Source organism: Acipenser ruthenus, chromosome 3, assembly GCF_902713425.1.
Source record: "Acipenser ruthenus chromosome 3, fAciRut3.2 maternal haplotype, whole genome shotgun sequence".
Taxonomy (NCBI): Eukaryota; Metazoa; Chordata; class Actinopteri; order Acipenseriformes; family Acipenseridae; genus Acipenser; species Acipenser ruthenus.
In genome coordinates, this window is record NC_081191.1 from 69,679,614 (window position 1) to 69,702,634 (window position 23,021).

General features: G+C 35.6%; 1 protein-coding gene across 2 annotated transcripts in view; it reads left to right on the plus strand.

Moving 5' to 3' along the window:
- Window positions 1–23,021, plus strand: part of LOC117394828 (guanine nucleotide-binding protein G(olf) subunit alpha) — a 153,299-nt gene that overhangs the window by 35,889 nt on the left and 94,389 nt on the right. Inside the window, exons 1-4 of one of the 2 annotated variants that reach the window (XM_033993452.3) lie at window positions 10,209–11,173; window positions 11,381–11,453; window positions 12,078–12,132; window positions 12,328–12,447. In XM_033993452.3, the coding sequence (XP_033849343.1) occupies window positions 11,035–11,173; window positions 11,381–11,453; window positions 12,078–12,132; window positions 12,328–12,447 (387 nt within the window). In that variant the 5' untranslated portion in view covers window positions 10,209–11,034. Of the gene's footprint in view, window positions 1–10,208; window positions 11,174–11,380; window positions 11,454–12,077; window positions 12,133–12,327; window positions 12,448–23,021 lie in introns of those variants that run through there. The other variant, XM_033993451.3, reaches the window with a different exon arrangement.

The following is a 23,021-nucleotide window of genomic DNA, read 5'->3' on the forward strand; positions in this document are numbered from 1 at the left end:
AATGATAATATCTATTTGCGAGTCTAGGAATGTCTTTCTGCATGAGGTGCGTTTCTTGAAACATGACAATATCAACTCTTTTCCTACTCAGGAGGTCAAGACAGCTTGTACGTTTATGAGGTGTGTTCAGACCCCACACATTCCAGGATAATAGCGACAAACTAGTCATGAGTATCGAAAATAAACCTACAGATCAGTAACAGGCAATCAAAAGATCCTATTAGTAATCTAAGTGAAAAAAGAGTAGCTCTCCCTCCCCTCCACCCCCCACTCCAACCCCAGAAAGAATGAAAACAACAAAACAGTCCCCTACGTTCCTGCTAGCCGCTCGCCACGTCGCCACAAGCAAAACGTTTTCCCTTGTGGCTCAACTATTTTTCCCCAAGTTCGCCATGTTGGCGAAGGCTTTGAAAAATGTACTTGTGTAAGACTGCCAGCACATTCAACGTGTGCTGGTAGATGAATCACTACAGACTGTTTAGTTTGATTTCATTTTGACCAATGAAAGCCCTTTAGCTTGCTCACGTAACATATGCATGCCACAAACGTTGTGTTTGGCGGGAGGACAGAGGCTCTAATTAGAAAGTGTAAATGATCCAATAACTAAGTGCGCTTGAACCACTGCTTTCCTGTTCCACCAACTGGCACAGACTCAGTACGTTTGCAGGCAAGTGTATTTTATTTTCAATATTTACATCAATAAGCAATTTCTGTCAAAGTTCTCGCCCTGTACGGGCCACTGACTAACTCACTTCTTCCACCCTCTCCAAGCTACTTCAAGACGTGGAGATCGAAGAGTAGTCCAAGTATCCTTCAACTGAGGTGAGTTAGTACGCAGGTAAGAACAGGGCAGCTCTCTTTCCTAGAGCTGTCCTGGGTCACAGGTAAGTACAGGATGGACTCCCTCTGCTGGAGTATTCCGGGTACCCAGGTAAGTACACGACAGGCTCCCTCTGCTGGAGTAGTCCTGTAGCACAGGTAAGTTCAAGACAGACTACCTCTGCTGGAGTAGACCTGTAACACAGGTAAGAACGAGACAGGCTCCCTCTGCTGGAGTAGACCTGACACACAGGTAAGCACAAGACAGGCACCCTCTGCTGGAGCTGTCCTGAAACACGGGTAAGTACAGAGTGTATCCGCTTTCCAAAGAAGAATTCCAAGAACACAATGGAGATGACCCCAGATGTCCAAAGAAGTGAACAGGGATAGCACAAGTTATATCCGGGCTGTGGAGATGGAACTCCTGCAGCCAACTCCCGGTCGTCCACGGAAACACATTGTATTCCTTCTAAAAATCAGTGTCTTGTGTCTGTGTTCTAATAAACAACGTCTTGTACTTCCAGTTTCAAAGTCTATTCTTTCTGGTTATCATTTAATATCTCTTCAACACGTAAATAACCAATACCCCTCCGGGTTGTAAAGCATATAAAACCACACTACTGTTATGATGGCGCACCACCGCACAGCGCCGAACACCGCGGGTCTTCTTTTAAATTGTTAAGGAGTACAACTCTTCTAATAGCACCCCGGTAAAAGAAAATAAATAACATTTTACAAACAAACAAAAGGCTACCTCAACAAGAGGAAAAATCGCGCTTTGCTAAAACTAAACACTGATTGTATTTTAACATAACCCGATAACTTTTACCTTACGATGTTTTCCCAAAACACTGGAGTTTCCACGCTACCTTCTTGTAGGACAGCAGGCCCGTGTTCCCCACACTTCCCCCTATGGCTCTGACCTGCCTCCTTTTAAACCCAGAAACCCCACCCAATTAATTGGCACTCGGATTTCTGGGTTGTGTATTTTCTCCCTCAGCGCCGCCATTCCTTAAAGGCGCCATTACCCTTTCCTCACAAAAGTTAGTGGAAGGCGCTGCTTGTAAAAAAACAACCAAAAAAAAACAAAACATGGCATCCAAATGGAAAAAAATGTTATATAAAAAATTGTACAGACAATTACCAGAATCATGTTCCGAAAGATGTAGCCCAAGGAATACCAGTCACCCATGTACACACAAGTAAAATATGACCGTGCTACTAGTCACAGGGAGGTGAAGCAGTCATGGTTTCAAACATACCTTTTCACAGATGGCAAGCCAGAAACACGCAGCTTCAAAAAGATCACAGCTAAGTTTTTTTTTTTCCCTATCTCTTCAAAATGTGCTGAAATATATTTTGGAAATAGTAACAGAGTGGATTCCAAAGAGGAACAATTTAATGAAAGGATAAACACATTTATTATTTTAAAAAGAAGGATTCGTCTCACTACGATTTATTGAGTTTTAATGTCAGAATCGGTGCAGTGTTACTGTCAGTAGTCCCAGGTGAAAGAACAAAAAAAAAGTTTTTTAAACACAGTAGTGGCTGTACAATCCTACTAATATTATTAATCACATTAGTACAATCTTGTGTAACTAGAGCTGCGTTTGGTCAGGGAGGCATTAATATTAACATACACTAATAGCACTGTCTACTGGCACAATTTTGCTTTACCGTTCTGTAGTGGAAAGAAAACTGCACCAGAGTCAAAATACTGTAAAGGATTATGCAGTACATGAATATCTCAGCAAACCTATTCAGAATTTAGGAAATCTGTAATTACTTTTTTTATGTGGGACTAAGTTTGGCATTTATTAAATGGGAATTGGAGTTATAATGCAATTTAAATATAATATTTATATGTATTGTAAATGGTAGGGTCTGGCATTTAAATATCTACGTGTTTTCAAATAAAATACACATCTTTTTGCCTTGCTGAAACGGTATGTTTATAACATGTTCATAGTATTGTTAAGTGACTTAACTTTTTCCAATGTGACTAAAAAATGTTAAGTTACTTTAGCCACAGTGGCTAACTAAATGAAAGTCTTAGAGGAAACGTAGTCCCACACCAGAACATTCTGAAAATGTTGCCGAACAAGAAAATGTCGTCCCCCCCCCCAAAAGAATCTATTATCCGTGACCCTGATGGTTTCGGTCAGAAACAGCTTTCTCTTCACATACCCCCATCCCCACCTCCACACGTATACATCGAATAGCAAAATGTCCCTATAAAATGTAAACAAGGTTAAATCAGGGCTAACATATGTTACATAGGTAACTTTATATATATATATATATATATATATAAAATAATAATTTCCTGACAAAATATAAACACAATTAATCAAGATTAATATATGTCACCGATAACAGTAGTATAATAGTCCGGGATGCAAATACAGTAAAATCAAAAAAAGAAAAATATATAATAAAGAGAGCTTCAATAATAATCAAGTCCTGGCAAGTCCAAACTCCGCGATGTTGATTTCAGCACCGATCCAAACATGAGGGACCAGCAGGCTGATCAGGAACTACTCAAGTCTGAGGCGCCAGGCAAGAGGTCTTCTTCCATCATGTTCCATCCTTTCGGGAGAGGAAGAAGGAGGACTTTGGGCTTGGACCGGACCAGAAGACCCCAGCGAATCCAGTAACTCCTCAGCATCTGCTGCTGATTTAAAAAGATGTCCTTCAGAATTGTGGATAAGTTTAAGGGTGGCCGGGTACAAAAGGAAAGTTTGCAGTCCTTGCAAACGAGCCTGGCCGATCAGCTGGGAGAAGCCCTTGCGACGTTGCTCCTTATAATTGCTATAATCAGGAAATAATTTAATTTCTTTACCTGAAAGAGTCAGGGGATTCTTCCTGGCAGCTTGCAGGATGGATTAGCGGTCGGAGTATCGGAGCAGGTTGAAGATGAAGGTCCTGGGCCTATCATTTGTCTTGGGCCAACCGCTGTATATGCGGTGGGCATGCATGACCTAAATTTTTTTTCAGCCAAAGACGGGAACCACTGAGGGAGGAATTTCATGAGAAAAGCCACCGCATCCGAGCCCTCAGAATTCTCCTCCAAGCCCACCATGCAGAGATTGGGCCATCTGTTCCTGTCCTCCAGCTGGTCAATCCTGGTGCTGCAAAGAGAGGCCGATTTTGTGTTCTTATCCACCCTAGCACAGAGACCGGAGAGATCCGCTTGCAGGTCCTTCATGTTGTGCGATAAATTAATGAACTCAGTTTGGCATCTGATCCTCTGCCCATTGCATCCAAACGAGAAAATTGGGATTCAAAGTACTGACGGTGCCTCTCCATGCAAGCCTCAACAATGGCATCTCCTTTAGAGGGAGACGCCAGCTGGGAGGAAAGCCTCTTTTTCTGTTTCTGTGCCATCCCGAGTTGAAGTAAATGTTAACCAGAACGAGGTAAGAGTGAAGAATTAAGTTATGCCTTAAGTAATATGTGAAAGAGGAGATGAAGGGTACGGAGCAAAAGCCTTAGGCAGTCATATCCCCACAGGTCACGTGATTCTCCCAGTTTATTATTAAGTATTTTAAAGTGCAACATTATTATTATTATTATTATTATTATTATTATTATTATTATTATTATTATTATTATTATTATTATTATTATCAGGGGTGAAATTCTGCCAGTACTCACCGGTACTCCGTACCGGAACTTATTTTGATGCCGGTATTGGGACTTAATTAATCTGCATTTCATCCAACGCTGATGCATTCCATCCACTCACACAGTCCACTAGCGCAGCGTTTCTCAAATGCGCTTTCACTCAGCACAGTTTGTGCTGCTTGAATTATGTTTCCTCATACTGCTTCTGTTTCTGTTAGCTGCCATTGGCCACTATTAACGTCAGTATAATTACTGCATGTTGATTGGACAAGCTTTCATTCTGATCAGATTTCATTTTGGCATGTCACAAATATCCGCCCATTTCGCTTTGTGTCTCTGGTCATTTTTTGATCAACAACAGAATACTTTAGCAGTGCAACGTGAAAACAGTGGTATGGAGTGATTATTATTATGAAGTAATAATGATTTTCTTTAGTGTGGTGGAGAAACTATCTGTAGTATTCTAAATGAACATTGCTGCATATGAATTTGAAGGCAAAAATCTGGTGTTTGCCACAAATTACATAATTGATAAATATTAGAAATAATTATCATAACATGTTTTGCCTTGCACCGATTTACCACATTGCCAGAATTTGCGTGAAATTTTTGAAAATGGCAAGTAATGTTTGGGACAGTAGAGATTAACAATAACATTAAAAAAATAGGATCAAAGTGCAGCTTCAGATTTGGTAATCGAGTCAGAATCGGGATACAGGTGGAGGTGTGCTTCACACTTTTCACACTGGCCCAACTTGCCAGGTACATGTTAAGCATAGTGATCAACATTTTGTTTTGTTGTGATCCTAGTATTTTCTGTTATGAGGACTGTAATAAATGAAAACCAAAACTGTGTTTTTTCTTTGTACAATACCCCCTTTTCTGAAACATTTTGAAAAATGTATTTAAGTTAAATGTGAGTTTTTACTTGCCACTTTGTTTCTTGTGCAGAAACCACAATACCAGGAGTAAAAAAAAATAAAAAAGTCTACTTTTATACAGTTTCTGCCTGAAAAATCTTTTTCTGGAATAGATCATGGTACTTAATCTACACGGAAACACAACAGAGATGTTGTAAGATAAGTAATAAGTACAAAATAAATAAAAGAAACGGATATATGTTCTAATCCAAGCCTATTATTTGGACAATGGAACAGAGCAGGATCAGTTTCCTCATCAGATCAACATATGATGGCAGATGTTGGTCAATGGCTTATTTTTCCACCTGAGAATGCCACCACTAACCTTCGACCAGATATTGTCCTGTGGTCTGGATCAGCACGCATTGTTCATCTGGTAGAGTTAACAGTGCCATGGGAGGATGCTGTGGATGAGGCGTATGAGAGGAAGAAACTGCGGTATGCTCAACTAGCTGCTGAAGCGGAACAGTGAGCATGGAGAGTCCGGGTTTACCCAGTGGAGGTGGGTTGTCAAGGACTTGTGGCACACTCTACAACCCGGTTTCTCAGATGTCGGGTTCAGTGGCCAAGAGTTGCGTGAAGAACTTATCTGAAGCAGTAGAAAGGAGCAGCAACTGGCTGTAGTTGAGACGGAAAGATTCTAGCTGGGGATCTCAAGTACAATAGAAAGAAAGCAACGCTGATGTACAGGTAAGTAAGCTGGGCTGAGTTGAGTGGGGGACGGAGGGGGGTGATGCTGGGACACCAGAATCACTGTCGAGCCTTCTTGAGGTGTCGTGGGCTAGTCGACGAAACACAGAGGATGGAAGGTGCTCACTTGAAGACCCCAGAGATGTACCCTACTTAGCTCAATCCAGACGGTTGTCATGCTGGGGAGACTGCATTGTGGTTGATCCCCGGAGCCAGTATCGCAGCCGTTGTGTGTGCTGATGCACTGCGGAGGCAAAATAAGCTGATCCCTGGAGCCAGCATTACACTTCAGCCATCAACACCAGGCAGAAGGATATCTACATCATCAGATGGAAAAAAACACAAATGGATGGAGATGCAGATGGATCACATTAGTTTACTGTAACGCTATGTCTTAGTTGGTGCTTATCTTGGCGAGAGCCGAGTTCAAATCAGCATGAAGTTTTAACATCTACTCGCATGTAATGGAAATCATGTAGCATGGCCAAATCCTGTTGTAGGTGAGTACCCAGGGTCTGGAAAGTATGGGGATGATTTCAGAGAATACTATGGAGATTAAAATGGCCAAGTACATGATTAGTAGCAGTAGTGCCTGTTACATAATACATTTGAGGGGGATTTTAGCCCGTATTGCGCATTGTTTGAGTTAGACCTTTTTGTATCATTTTTTCATAGCACAGTTGTTTTTTTTGTTTTTTTTATACCATTTTGTATAACATCGTCCCTTTTTTAGGATATCTTGAAACAAAACTCCCTCTCTACAGCATTACTGCATAGTGTAATATTTCTTCATGCTTTTCATTTAAGGTTTAACTTAAGTGTTATGTTACAGTACATGACTGAGTGATACAAGCAGAGGATACAAAAGCTTTCAGTATTTTCAGCTTCTATGTTTATGGTGAATTGGTTATAATTGATCAGTTATATTTAAAGGCTTATTTTGTATTCATAAATGTATTGTGTACCAATATGTATACATTTTATAAAGTATTTATTCATTAGCACTCAGATTGTCTCCATTTTTAAAATGTTCACACCCAGCTGTGCATATGAGTACCTGCACTTTTTTGTTGAGAATTTCACCCGATTATTATTATGTTGTTGTTGTTGTTGTTACGCACTACATAATCACCATCTTTATTATTATTATCATTCATGTTATTATGCGCAGGTCACCACTTACTTTTATTTAGTTTTTTTCTTTTAAAACAGTCTGGTGAACTTGACAGAAAATGCTTTATAAATATGGCTCCTAATCTTCAGAACTATGTATGAGCTTGGTGATGTTGGGATGCGTCACATAGAATACAAACGTATTGCTGGCTTTGTTTTACAACGTATAGAATAATAGGATTTGGTGAATCTCCATAAAACTTCGCTTTATGGGTATGTAAAGACCTTCTTCTTGTCACGGATTTGTGCCAGAGAACAATTTAGTGAACAGAACGTTATTTATCATAAAAACAAACAAACAAACCAAAAAAAGCCATAGCTTAAAATGATGTTACATGTTCAAGTTGTGTGAATGCAGGACCTTTTTGTGTCATTTTTAAAAGCCAGCAAAAGTGCACATTTTTCATTTAAATGCTGGATGTGTAGACTGCATGTATTGTCCGGTTTATTTTTCCTTGTTAATAAACCTTAATCTGAAAGAAAATGTCGCGATGCTGCTAAATGCAGCACCTGCAAGCCACCCAGGCATTGACTTTCTTCTGGATGTCTTTGTAGCCATTCAATTTAAAATCATATAATAATGGACACATTAACTTGTTTTGAGGCGTGACGTGTAGTGAGGCGTGACGTATTATGAGGCGTGTGGTTGACGTGTGTCAAGGGTGTTGACCTTGCTTCAGATTGGTCAGTTTCATTCCAGTCGCGTGACAAAAAAAATAAAAATAAAAAAAATAAACAGGTTATCTTTTAACGACACAACATTTTCTCAACGCAATCGTATCGCTTGCTGCTGGTGTGGATACTCCCATTTGACTGCAGTGACTTCTAAATTATATCTCTTGGACCATTTTATATGGTAGTTTAAGAAGCTATTGGGCACCAGCTGAGAAAGACAGGAAGTCCTGGAATTATGTCCTCTCTGGAGTACCGTCGTCAACTTGTAAACAAAAGACAAACTCCCTTACTCGCCAAACAGTGCCACCTACTGCACAATCTGTCTAACTGTGTAACCAGCCATTTAATTTAGAAAACTACGTTCCCTGGTAAAGTCAACTTCATGAATTACTTAAAATAATGTATATAATTAATTTAATTTGAGACAAATAATGAAAATATTATGATTAATTGTTTTTTAATTTATTTGAATTTATTTATTATTAAAAATAATTAGTTTATCTATTAAATTCATTGGAACTATTACATTTATTGGAACTATTTTTCCTGGCGTAGTAATATATTTAGGGAAAAATAAACCTATATTCATTTTTAAATAAAAATGGGTCTATATCTTTAAATCTAAAAACTAGTAACCCGTTTTATAAGCGCAATAAGACACGACAGGGTGTTGGTTGTGCTAGAATAACCGCACTTCCAGGGGCTAAAGGGCTTAAATATTTAAATATGTTTGAGTAGTTTTACTTTTACAGAACTCTAAAATCACAACATATCGCAAAATACCATGAAACGTGTATTCATCCTAATAATTATTTCTCAAAATATTATATAAATCTCACAAAATATATTTATTTGGATTGCAAAATTCAGCTAGATTACATTCGGCACAAAAAAATGAAAATCTTCTTGGGATTTCATTGTATAAAAGTTTTTGTAGGGACAAGCGGTACTAGAGGAACAACGTTTTATTTAGGGTTAGTGTTGAATTTAAACGCGTTCATGTCTGCCTGTACACCTACCCCCACACAGGAACATTGCCTGCTAACTTCCCCTATTCAAAAAAATATAAAAGCAATAACGGTCTGGTCCATTCTTTCCTTTTTTTCAACAAATATAATTTAATTAATAGAGAATAAAAATAAAACCAAGCTAACAGCTATCTAGCCTAAACACAAATGCATTTTTATTTATGGATTTTTTTTTTTTTTTTTTTGCAATCGACCCAAACTGCGGGTTGTGTTGCATACACAGCGTTGATAATGTGTTAGCTATAGCTATATATATATATATATATATATATATATATATATATATATATATATATATATATATATATATATTTATTTTTCTGCACATACTACTGCTTTGCATATATGATGTAGAATACGTGATTATAAAATCTAACACTTGTACGTACAATACTCTTTCAAATAAACATGTTTTGATTTTGAATGTGCGCTTCTTAAGAACGGTATTATTGTCATTGCTTGCGCCCTGGCAACTCTTTATTTACAAATTAAGCACTGGTAATTAGTATTGTTTAAAATAAACCACAAATAAATCAAATGTTTGAGTTGGAAATAAACCAAAATGTTGTTTAATCAAAGTATAAATCGACTAAGGACTTCTTCAGTGGACAAGTCGAGGCATGTCGGGGTAGCAGTGTGGAGTAGTGGTTAGGGCTCTGGACTCTTGACTGGAGGGTCGTGGGTTCAGTCCCAGGTGGGTGACATTGCTGTTGTACCCTTGAGCAAGGTACTTTACTATTGCTATTTTCTATTGCTCTGCTAGCATTTGCAAAATATGTCTGAAAGCCATGTTCACTCTTTAACTAGAAATAGAGATTATTAAGTGATTTTCATGCAACATAGTGATTTGGGAGCAAATTAACTTTTGAATTTAGCACGTGGTGGTGAACTTGAAAGATTATTCATGACACCTCCGCCAAATTTGAGGGAAAAGCACTTTATATATATATATATATATATATATATATATATATATATATATATATATATATATATATATATATATATATAACCCCCAAAATCCATGTTTTGACAAATCCCATCTGAACTCAATAAAGATGGTATTCCTTTTGGCAATCGTGTTTTTTTTCTGGTGCTGTGCCAGTGTTTTTAGGTAGTGGCAGTGGTGAGTTTAGTCTGTGTAAAAGTGATTGAAGTGCAATCTGTATTTTTTTTTTTTTCGTGGCAGGAGGAGCCCGTTTTATTTTATTTTCACTCCTCCTCTTTTTCTTGTTTTCTTTCCTATGAAATCGTTTTTTATAAACAGACAGGAAAGAAGTAAAAACTCCGGGGCTGGGTTTGATTGCTTCCTGGTAGAGCTTAGCAAAGTTGCGCTGCTGTGCAAGAAAAGGGAGTTGAGGGGAAGAAAATTGAAACAAACATGGAATAGGATGATACAAAGCGTCTGTGTGAGGAAAAACAACGAAGCCTCCATTTTTATATATATATATATATATATATTAGATGACATACAGTAGCTTTTGCATTTAAATATGAAACTGAAATCATAGAAAGTGAAGAACATCGAGGAACTTAGTTTTTGTGTTTTGTTGTTTTATTGCTCGTTGACAGTTACACTATACGAAAAGAGGCGATATGCTAATTAACTATTACCTATGTTAAATGTTTTAATAAAGCAGGCAGTGTATGAGTTAGACTATATTCAGTAGTACCCAGCGTGTGTCTTCCTTTTTTTTTTTGCCTGGTTACTTCCTGGTCTTGCAGAAAGAGGCAGTGCTGAGTTAGAGAGACAGAAATAGAGATAGAAATATTATAGAGATTGGACTGAGAGGAGCATTAGGCTGGTTTCTAGGAGCAGCCCTGCTCTACTCTTTGTATGTATTTTTAGACCTATTTTACCCATTTTTTATTTTTTATTTATAACGAATATATTTATTGGACAATTTCTGCATTTCCAAGCTCGTGGTTCGTGGAGAGGTTAAAACAAAAATCAACCAGGAAGGTCTTTTCAGAAGCGACGGGGGACCCGTCGCAAGGATTTTTTTTTTGACTTTTAAAAAACAAAAAATATAATATAGATATTTTAAAATTATTATTTGTTTTAATTATATTGGCTCTGTAATTAAGTAAAACAGTGGAAGATGGGTTGTTTAGGCAACAGCAAAACTGAAGATCAGCGCATCGACGAAAAAGCACAACGAGAAGCGAATAAAAAAATAGAAAAACAGTTACAGAAAGAAAGACAAGCTTACAAAGCCACACATCGCCTTCTTTTATTAGGTAAGGTGTAAATTGATCTTTCAAAACTATATGTGAAGACTATACGTTCATGTTTTCCCTACTTGTGTTTGACAGCTTCATATGTCAGGGATATATGCTTTGTATGTATTGCGATGGTCTTGGTTTCAAGAGCATTTATTAAATGCCAGCGAAAAGGAAAACAAGATTTGTTTTTAATGTATTCGTCATTTTATTTTTTCATTTAAGGGGCTGGTGAGTCTGGAAAAAGCACTATTGTCAAACAGATGAGGATTCTGCACGTCAATGGATTTAATGCAGAGTGAGTGAACTACTATTATATTTAACCGCATTTGTACACCTAATACGACGTTCGTTAGGCTACATTGTAGGGTGTATTCTGTTATAAATGATATTATACGTGGCATGACATTACATAGATATGTTGGAATATCAAATTGATACATGTAGATTTTGATTTTTATTTGTGTTATTACTGCAGCGCTTCTAGGGCCCAGAGTGTAGCAACAACATGGCGACTAGTTTCTACTGATTTACTAATAACTGATTTCTTCTGCTATCACATAGGCTACTAAAATAGCGAATAATGGAAAAAATATATATCGTCAGATTTCAGCTGTCATAACTGGATTTAAGATAGTTCTGAAAACAGTCCCTAAATCTAGAATGTCAATTTTCAGTTAAACCCAATAGTTTCATTACTGTAATGGTCATGCACATATTATGCACATGTTTAACCCTTTTTATTTTTATTTTTGAAATTGCGGAATTATGTTTGATGTTACTTAAAATGAACTAGTTACTGATTATTTAAAAACTACAGAAGAAGTTCCAATGAGATCTCCAATTTTCATGAAAACATTACTTGTGCTAAGTTCTGTAGCTAAAGCAAGATCACATATAACTGTCCTCCTATTTCACGCAGAGAAAAGAAACAGAAAATCCAAGACATTCGAAAAAATGTGAAGGATGCCATAGTGGTGAGTGACCTATTTTAAACATTTGGTTTTTTATTGATAGATTTAGTTTTTTTTTTTTTTTATAGTCTTCAGTGGTTGGTTGCCTATGATTGCACACTGCAATCCCATTTTGCTGATCAGAGTAGATTATCCTCTTATTTTGTCCTGTATTTATCCAGTTTAATGCCTGTGTTTTTGTTTTTATCTGCTTTGTAGACTATAGTTTCAGCGATGAGCACTTTAATACCCCCAGTTCCATTAGCCAACCCGGAGAACCAGTTCCGAATGGACTACATCAAAAGCATAGCTCCGCTGTCAGACTTCGACTACACACAGGTGAGAAGCATGGGAGTACCACCTACATTACCTCATTAAGTGTTAAGCTTGCTGGGGGAAAATACCTTTTTTAAACATGCAAATCTTTTGTTTTTATTTTTTATTAAGGTTATTATTTTTTGCTGTTGCTGCAAGCAGTTTTGTGGCAGTCTTCCTTTAAGTTAAGTCAGGCTTTTTAGGTGCAACCGTTGTTTTATTTCTAATTGCTCAGGCACTGTACCATCCTGCTTAAAGAGAATGTTAACAAAAGCTCCTCAGATCTACCCAGGTTCGTGACTAAAAATGATAAGTATTTTTTTGTGTGTTGACTTTTCAGTGGCTGGGTTGAATTCTGCATGCTTTGTGTATACACGGGTGATTTCAAATCTATGTTTGGGTTTTCTGTAAACCAGCAGATCATTCTAGATTTGCATTTGGGGTCTGCATTCCCCTTGCTGGTTTGAGGTTCTAGTGGTACTGTATGCTGTACTGCATGTTCCGAAAAGAACAGCAGAAGACTTTAAATATGAGGCCAATTGTTCTTGTGCAAACTAGCTGTAAATACTCTGTACTTTTTATTTATGGTTAGAATGTGTGTTCTATGTGGGGCCTATCAAAGTTCAGAACTCTGTATAACGTAAAAGGATGTGACTAAGAATCATTGCAATCTTGCTTGCCCCAGATACAGTATTGCCATAGTTTTGGTTTTCTAACTAAAAATGCCAATTTTCACTGTTTAGTGGAACATAATGAAATGGAATAGAACAGAATAATATTGAAATGTACTTTTTGGCCTTAAGCTCTGTTTAGCTGTAACAAATTTAAACAGCATTGTTCAGTTGGTGCGGGCTGAAGTTTAGACTTCTTTTAACGCACCCCTTCAGGGAAGTTTTAAGTTTTTCAGACGTTACCCTTTTTTTATTCTTCGATTCTTCTTTACTTTTTTTTAATTTATTTTTCTTGTAATTCATAAGCAGCTAAAACACAGTATCTGACACCAGCTGGTTCAACTTTGCTGTGGGCATATGGATTTTGAACATGACGTGGCCAGTACTATCACATACATACTATCCCATTCTTTCAGATTTGTGACAGTAGCTGCTCCTGGCCTTGATTGTTATTGTTGTAGTTTTTATGCATTTCTCTACAGTTAGTGCTTGAAATTTTTCTTCAATGTATACAGAATCACAAGTTGATATTTTTGTCACTTTAAATTCTAAAATAAAGTTATTTTTTTATATATATATATATATATTGGTTTGGGGGTGAAGCTGATCCTAAAACATTTTCTTGTATTTCAGTTTTAAACAAGGAGACCTTGTTTTGAAGTATATTCAAAAGCTGCATTGTATTACAGAAAGGAAATAAAAAAAAACTCTATTGCATCTGTGACTATCCCTTTAATATAAGTGTTGCTTCTGAATTGAGTAAAAGAAAACACATTGAATTTAAACAGATGATATTACTTTTTGATTCAACCAATTGATTATTTTGTTGTGAATGATCTCTAAGCCGTGTTCACACTTGCATTTTTATATCGTTGCAGAACATTATCGCGATGTCTGTTCACACTGGAGTTCTTATTGTTACCAGTATAACGGTGTCAATATAGGTATATCACAACAGTATCGTTCTCATTCTGGTGTTGAAATGTGAGTTAGGACACAAAATGGTATCGTATCGGTATATTCTAAACCAAAACACATTTCTTCTAGTATCCTTCCTATACAAATGTGAACACGGCTTTAGTTCAAACTTCTATCTCAGATTCTTTAAGTGCGTGATTAAGTACTTTATCATAACCTAAATTGTCTATATGTTGGTTTCAGGTTTATTGGACTTTTAGTGTAGCTTCAATAATGTCTTGGGAGAGTTTCTGTTTTCAGATTACTAAAACTGGATTTTTTTCAGCAGTAAATGTTTGCTAAGTATACTGGTAGTATATTGACAAATAGGTACAATGTAAAATAAATGTTTATTAAGTTTTGGTTGCAAGTAAAGTCTATGATTTATAATTATACTTAAATTATACAATTAGTTTTATTTGTAAGAGATGTTTTTGTACAGTACTAGTAAGATTCAATAACAGACATTTATTTCTTTACTTGCTTGTAGGAATTCCTTTCTTCTTTTGCTTAACTGCTTGAATAGCAAACCTTAAACACTGGCACATTTCTTTGGCATGTTATGCTGTAAATTTGATAACAACCCATCAGTTTTGTCTTGCAAAAAGGTATCAGCTGATTCTCTTGGTGGTTTGCAGAACACTGCAATTCTGCATTATGCTTCATGGCTTATACCGTAAAACTTCAAATAATCGCCAGTCTCCAATACTCACCGGGTCTCTAATGAGTGCCGGGGCTTATACACACACATGGCTGTACAGCGAGCTTACCAATTTGTTTTTCAACAGCGATGAAGAGACCCTGAGGCTCAGGATGAATGATAAGAAAACTGAATTTTAATTTATTTTAAGGTACCCATAATGCATACAGTTTTTTTTAATGACATTATTCATTTTAAAACCAGTTGTGAAGGTTTTTTGAGTGTGCTGAAAGTAAGCCAAATACAAACTTGTTTTCTGATATTAACAGGGTTGCCTTTAGTGTATTTGTACGTGTTTTTTTTTCTTTTGTATTAACAGTATTTCGTGCATTGAGTCTTGCATGAATATTCATATTTTGCTCCTTTTCCAGCATTCTTATTTACCAATGTACACGTTAGAAAAACAAATTAGTCACTTTTGCTTTGATTTTGTGATAAAACCGGTACTTGTATTGATTTTATTGTTAATCTTTAAACAGTTTGAAGTATTTTTGAGTGTGTTGTGGGCCAACAGTATGAACTTATTTTTCGCGTTAACACATCATTTCATGCGGTTGTTTTGCAATGAAGATTCGTTGCTGATTAATTTTTCATCGATTGTCCATGCTTACCAATGTACATGTTTTGAGGATGAACAATATAATTATGTGTTAATAAAGATGATACTTATTGCTTTTATTAATTTTAAAACCATGTTTGTTTATGATTGTGCTGCAAGCCTACCTTGATACACGCTTGTGTTTCGATATTTACAGGTCTGTCTTTAGTGGATTTTACTGTTTTTATTATTATTTCAATACAAATTGTTATTACCCACTGACACAACCTTTAATGACGTTGCTGGAATGTTGTAATTTACTTATGTCGTTTCTATAAGGTTGTTTGCAGGCAGCTTTTTCATGATTGCATCTGAAGTATTTGCAGATGTTAGTGATCTTACATAATAAACGTGAGTCTCAAATAGTCACCGGTCTCCAATGGCGTCGGGGCTACTGGCAAATATTGTAAATAAATGCCAGGGCGTTTGTTTAATGTTTTAAGGTAATTCAGTATTGGATGTACTGTAGCCTGTATGTTGCAATAGACTTAAAGCATGGTTCACAATCAACTACAGTAAGTAGCTGAATTGTTATGTATTAAACTTAACAGTAGCTTACCTCCTGTGGCTTGGAGGATCAGTAATGGTATATCCAGGTTCCTGGTTCAATGCCTGTCAGTCCTTTTGGGCTTATATACAATATTGTTTTTGCATGGCTCTACAGTAAGTCCTGTTCCAGAATCTGTGTCCAAACTCTTGTTTTTATTGTTAAACTTTTTCATGTGTCTAACATGTGAATGCTGAGTAGTAGCTACCATTTTACTGAATGAGCCAATGTTGCTGTAATGAGATATAGATAATATATATATATATATATATATATATATATATATATACACACACACACAGTATATACAACACCTAACTACAATTCCGTTTTTAAAAACGTAACTCTTCGAAATAAAGATTTTCATCTTTTTTATTTATTTTTTACCTTTCTTATATCATTATAGTTAAGATGCAAAAGATTCTTTAAAAAATTGTGTTAATTGAATGCCGAAGAAATTATATTATTTTTTACTTAAGTTTTACTGAGATGATGATTTTTTTTATTTTACAACTTTACTTTTAAAACATGTCTATGTTTGAGTTTGTTTTTGGGGTTAATGTTTATCGCAGAAAGCTTATTTCATATGTTAATTCCTGTTAGTTATTGTGCATGAAATGAGTTACTTTTAGGTTTTTTTTTTGGTTTTTTTTTGAGAGAGATTTGTTAGCTTTTAGAGATTCTTAGATATTTTTTATTTAGGAACTCAAAATGTAAATAAAGTCACATTTTGGAACAGTAATTTCTTAAAACAGATTCATGTAAATGTGACAGTTTTGGTCAACTTTATGTGCAATTCACCAACTGAAACACAATTGCAAAGTCCCAGCCAATACTATATTAATACTTTACATACATTGCAAAACTCAATTAAAGTAGTGCCCCCTCTTTAAGATGCCAAGTATCATCAATCAGGTATATACTGGTTTTAGAGTAAAACATTACTGTAGACTGACAGGAATTACTTTTATCTTAAAATCTTTGAGAGAGCACTGTAGTAATAAACCAGGGTTGTTGTTGTTGTTATTATTATTATTATTATTATTATTATTATTATTATTATTATTATTATTATTATTATTATTATTATTATTTTTACAAATTACCATTATAGAAGTCTGTTCTTTTCTTTCAAATATGAACCTTAATGATGACAAGGGGTCTACCTAAATCGCGTTTCCGCGGAAATTGAGGGGTCACTGCGAAATTCACCTCTTTAGGGGCTAATGCATACCGGACATGTACGGAGAGAAAAAAAAAAGAAACCTTGTTGCACAACGCAAGTGACACACACTATGTATCTTCCTTCTGTAGTTTGGCTTTTTTTAAATTCCATCGCCGTCCTGTGTGCATAGGCAAAAAAGTCCTTAGACAAATAACATTTACAAAAATATACTCCAAAGCGGTTAACGTTCTTGTTTACTGTTCAAATGACAACAATGTTTTAATCAGCCTATCAGTGCGTCTTTACTGGCTTTTTTGTGACCTGTACTGTACAGTGGGGGGGGGGGGGGGGGGCGGGGGACAAAGTCAGGGCTGCATTGTTTTGATTTAGGTTGCTAAAATCTAGTTTTCAGCATTGGAGGTAAAATACCAGAAATTGATGACAAAGCAAAAAAAGCAAAGTATTTTTCGGCTGATGATCGTGTCAAGATATTTCCCAAAGAAACCTGTACATGCAGATGGAGGTAACTGTTTTGCACATCTTGTAATGTGTCTTTGGAGAAAATACGATCGATTGCTATTTAGCTTCAGAATCACACATTAAACGAAAGGTTACTACAGAGCCTGCTGAACAGAACGTAAAACAAACTGGAAAGTCAGCGCAGACAAAAAGTATTCCTGTCGGTTGTAGCCAAATTAAATCAGTACTGCAGGTACGATCCAGCACAGCCACCTCACTTCAAACAACCTGCTGCTTACTTGGATGGGACAAATAACATGACAACGAACATGCTGTGTATATTGCCTTTATTAAAGTATGTCAGATGCCCTTGGGTAACCGAGTTTTGGGACTGTTTCTAATTGATTTCCACATCTGTATAACTTGGCAAAGCTTTGCCTTACACTTCCAGAACATTATCAATTCAGTGGATGCAGAACGTGCAGTCTCAATGTATGGGCAAATCCACACCAGACAGAGAATGTCGGCAGCAAATGCTGGGGGATGTTGCATGCTTGCCTTTAACAAATGACTACTCTGTTTTAGTAAGGCAGCAAGTACCACTATTTTTAGGCTTTTATAGTGCTCTGAAATATTGTCTACTTAGGTTTATTTTGTGTTTAAACATGTTCGCGAAATGTCAGCAAAATCCTAATTTTATTCCATAACCTGCCCATGAAAAATACGTAAGTTTACCGCGATAAGAAAACCTGTAACGATGACATAAGCTTGCATATAGCTAAATGTTTATCATAATACAGGTTCTTTTTGATTATATTTTACATTCCAAAGAAATAAAGGTTTAAAACTTTGCATTGTGGCAGACTAGTTAATACAGGACCCATTAACTTTAAATAATATTCTAAAACTAGAGTGTGTTAATTGTTAATTAAAACGATCTTCACTATTTACAGGGAAATCTCAAGGGAAAGGTTGCCTTACATTTTTATATAAACACAAGTATTTTTTGATCACAAATGTCTACATTTGATTAAAGACAGCATGACTGACTTTTTGTGCAAATGTTATAAATTAAAAACAGCAACCATAATTGTATTTTTTTTTTTTTTTTGGTTAGCACATGGGAACAGCTACGGTAACTGTAATTGCAACTTTTCAACTGAAACCCTTAGCTAGGATCATTGGGGAAGTTTATAAACATGTAAAGCACAGTATACATTGCATGTGGTTACAGATCTGCTTGCTAGATAATGTTGATCACAAACAAGCAAAAAATGGTATGTTCAAATGTGTATGTACCTTGTTTATTTAAATAAGCTAACTTCTTGCATGCAAACTGCTTTCACAGAAAGTAGTTATCGGTTTATTCATATAAACCAATGGTTTATTAATATAACTAACTTGAAACTTCATTTTCAATGCAATTGAAAATCCTGACAATATCAGCTTACACGTCGCATTTTTTGGTACTGTACAAGGCTTGAGTTTTGGGGGTAAATATGTGCTACAGAAGAAATGTGAAGTTGGTCAAACATGGGGGGACATACATTAAGGAGATACTATAGTAAGGATTTGATTTACCTTGATGCATGTAATAAAATATGGCATTTGTTGGTAAAGTTTGAAGTAAACTGTTGAAATTGTCCTGCATGTGCAGTATTTGTGCTGGGTATCTATTACCTTGCTACTTTTCAAGTAGCGTGAGATTTAAGGAAGATAAAAAACCTAGAATGAGTATGAATAAACTTTTCCTTGAAGTCAAAAATGGTGGTTTGGGTTTACCTAACCCTATAGTACAAAGTAGCTCACCAATTTCAACAATTCATTGATAGGTTGGAGCCAATGATATATTAAACATCTGCTGTAGAAGCAGAACTAGCATTCCCCTTCATCTTAGAGATTTTAATGCATAAAACATTCCATCTCGAGATTTATTTTTCTAATGCATCCTGTCTTTTTAGGCAGATAGCAAAAGTTTCACAATCTAATAATCATATTTATGTGTACTCTGGCCTTTGGGGTAATCATTTACTGTTAAAATATAACAACCCTTTTTTCACAGGGAGAGTTTTCAATGGGCAAACATTAACTGTTAAAAAAGGCTTTGCATCTTGTAGAAACCTAAAAAGAAATGTTTTCAGTTCCAGCTGACCAATCAAATGTGTACACCAAGCTTTAAAATGCTTTTAAAATGACAAGTTTCAAATGTAAATACTCTCCAATTGAAACCCTAATTCTTAGCCAGAAGATCTCACACGCTTGTCACATGTTCTAAAGAAATTACTAAGATCTTGGAAACAATGATCAACTTACAATTACACTTATCTCCTAAAATGGTGACTTTTCTGAAATATTAAAATGACTACCATTCAATTTAACATGAATGTTTGTATTAGTGGATTCTAAAAAAAAAGTATCCTAATTGGAAAGAGCTAGATCCTTCTTTACTTGCTCTACTAGAGAAATGCATTATGAGAAAATATCAGAAATCCACATTCAAAATGAAAGGTAAATGTGAATTACAGGTATGGACAAATGCTGCACACAAACATAACATTATTTACTTAATGAGACAATATTCCCTTTACTAAACCCGATTACTATTTTATATATTACATGAAATGTTGTTTGGATATACAATAGAAATTACAACCCTATTGGTGTTGTTTACATATTAATGTGTTACTTGTATGTTAGAAAGTAGCCTTTTTACCTTTTACTTTTATTACATTTTGGTGGTTCTTTTAATATACTCTTCAGACCAAAAGTGTAAATGTTCCAGGAAACAAAGATGATGCGTATCACAACCTGCTGGCGTTAAAATGCAATGTTCACATTTCCCTAAGTTGGAACAAGTATTTGGCAAACCTTTTTTTCTTTTTTATACGGATATTGCACCCCTCAGTTTGGTGTTAGTTTTTTTAAAAAAAAAAGAAGAAGTTAAACCATAAAAGACTACCAGGTCACCAGCTTATAAAACTGAAAATACTGTATGTATTCCTATTGAATTGTGTTAAGTTGTGTTGTGTTAAATGCATTTTTGGGGGAGACAAAACAGGCCACAGCAGCCAACACACTGAGTTTCACTTCATTTGAGCTGCTAATACTGTTGACTTGTACATTTTGTTTCATTCATAACTTGCACCGAGTATCTGCTATTTACTATCACAGCGACACCTACAGTACCCTTGCTTACCACACTCTCATAAGAACTATGCTGTCTGAAAAAGTCACAGCATTTCCAATGTGAATGTAAGTAAAAACATAGATTGGCATATGACTTGGCGGTCCGGTCAGCATGGCGTACCTCTATACTGGCCTATTGAGTACGCCTGATCTAGCCCATTCTTCACTGTATTGTAATAACTAAAATACTTCTAAAAGATAATTGACAACAGATTTCTTAAGCAGAATCCTGGATTATTATTATTATTTATTTATTTATTTTAATTACGTCACTCCAAAGTACCATGCTTAGTTTTAGCTTTTTTTTTTATGAGCGTTGGTGATTTTGAAATGTTGCGCAAAGACCAACAGAGTTAAAATCTGACTACAGATCTTGTAATGGGATCAGAGTGAAAACATATTTTTTTATTGAGTACTGCAATTAGCAGACCAAGCTGACCAATCCCCATCAACAAGTTGTTTTATGTCACCTTCTCCTTTTCTTTTCTCTTTTCTCTTTTATTTTATCCATGTAGTACTTCCTTGAATGAGTTTTAAAGGAGAAAGATTTCTTGTGATATAGAACACAATGAAATCATCCCTCCAGAGATCGACCACCCAATGCTACTTCAAACTCAGTGTAACCCTAGACCCAACGCTTTATTTTCACGTGCATGTAGATATTTATAAATTAATACTGTTTGTCTATTGTGTAGCTATTCTATCACTCAAAGGTTTTCTGAGGTTCCTGTCACTAACTTCTGTTACCCAAGGGGAATGCCACTTCTAGATAGAAGTCAACAGCAAATGTTTGTCTTATTACAGCGCATCATCTTCATTATTAGGCATCCCTGTGCAGTGAATGAGTTTTTGGTTTTACGTTTCTATTTTACTTCAGGTTTGCAAGCCATTTTATCCAAGATGCCATTCCCCTTACATTGTGACCTTGGATATATCCACATTTCTAGTTTGTTTTGCATTAAAGGGAATAAAAACAACACATTGACTTTAAAATGGGTGCACTTAAGGTATTCCATTATCTACTGCATATTAGTTGCTTTTAGGATCTTAAAGATTTGCTTAGCAGTTGTTTTTGTTTTAAGATTTTCTGCGTGGAATAAACCTTTTTTTAATCTGTTAAATCTGGCAAGCTCACATTTTTAAAAATAAGTAAAGCTGAAACAAATTTATATTCGGTTACATTTTCGTTTTTTCTTTTTCATTTTAACGTGCGTTCCTTTTAAATAGCAGCAAACACGAGATACCTTTTAATCAACTATCTTTAAAAGAATAGTTTATGGTTGGCAAACCTTCAGTTGTTTGTCTTGTACGTTAGTTTGTGTCTAGTACATTTTATTTCATGCACACTCTTATCAGAAAACAAATATTATTGTTGACAGTCCACATACATTCCCCCAGCAGTAGTTTAGTTTAGGAGTCACCAGCTGTTGTGCCTTGAAGTTGCATTTGCTTCAGTGGCTTTCCCAACTTTTCAACATCATCTGAAAGCTCTCTGATATGGGTCACATCCACACAAGGCAGACTGTTTGTAGCTCCAAAGTGTGTGCTTAACATGTGATATTCATTTTAACCAGTTTCTCTACCAATTTAATTGGTTTTATTTACAATCTTTTTTTGAGTAACCTCCTTAACAAGAGTTTATTTTTTTATTTTAGGACCTTTGTTTAAAAAGTGGTACAGTACAGCATCTTTATCTCAAAGAAATAAAGTTCAAATAAATAAATAGTTGTCTAATTATATACCAAGTACAGTAATATGTAGCTAATAGAAAATATTTGCGTCACAGTGAATGGTTTCATAACTTCACTGTTTATTGGGTCATGACTTAGAATACAAGGAAACATTGTTACTGGAGAGATGTTACAAAAATAATCTGAACTGTTCTTTTTAAGCTAAAATTGGCTGATTTTGGTAACACATGATGAAAGTAGGTCTATTGTACTTATTTTTCTGCTATTGCCCTTTTCCTTATAATTATAAAGTATGACAATAAAACGTACTAGACAGGTCATAAAAAGTGCACTGCCTGTGCTATTGTAACTTTATATATATATATATAATTTTTTTAATTATTATTATTTTTATTTTTTTTGGATCAACAGTAATTTGTGTTGTGAGACTGACATTATCACACAATATGTTCTGAGCCCTTGAATCCTGGGCAGAGCTACAGTAGTTGTTCAGCAGACGCTTGGTTTAGGTATTTGTTGTTTCAAAATATCTTTTTTTAGGCATGACATTATTTGGCACATAATGTTTACCAAACAAGTTAATATATTCAAGTAAGCATTTGCATGCTTATAGGTCTGCTACAT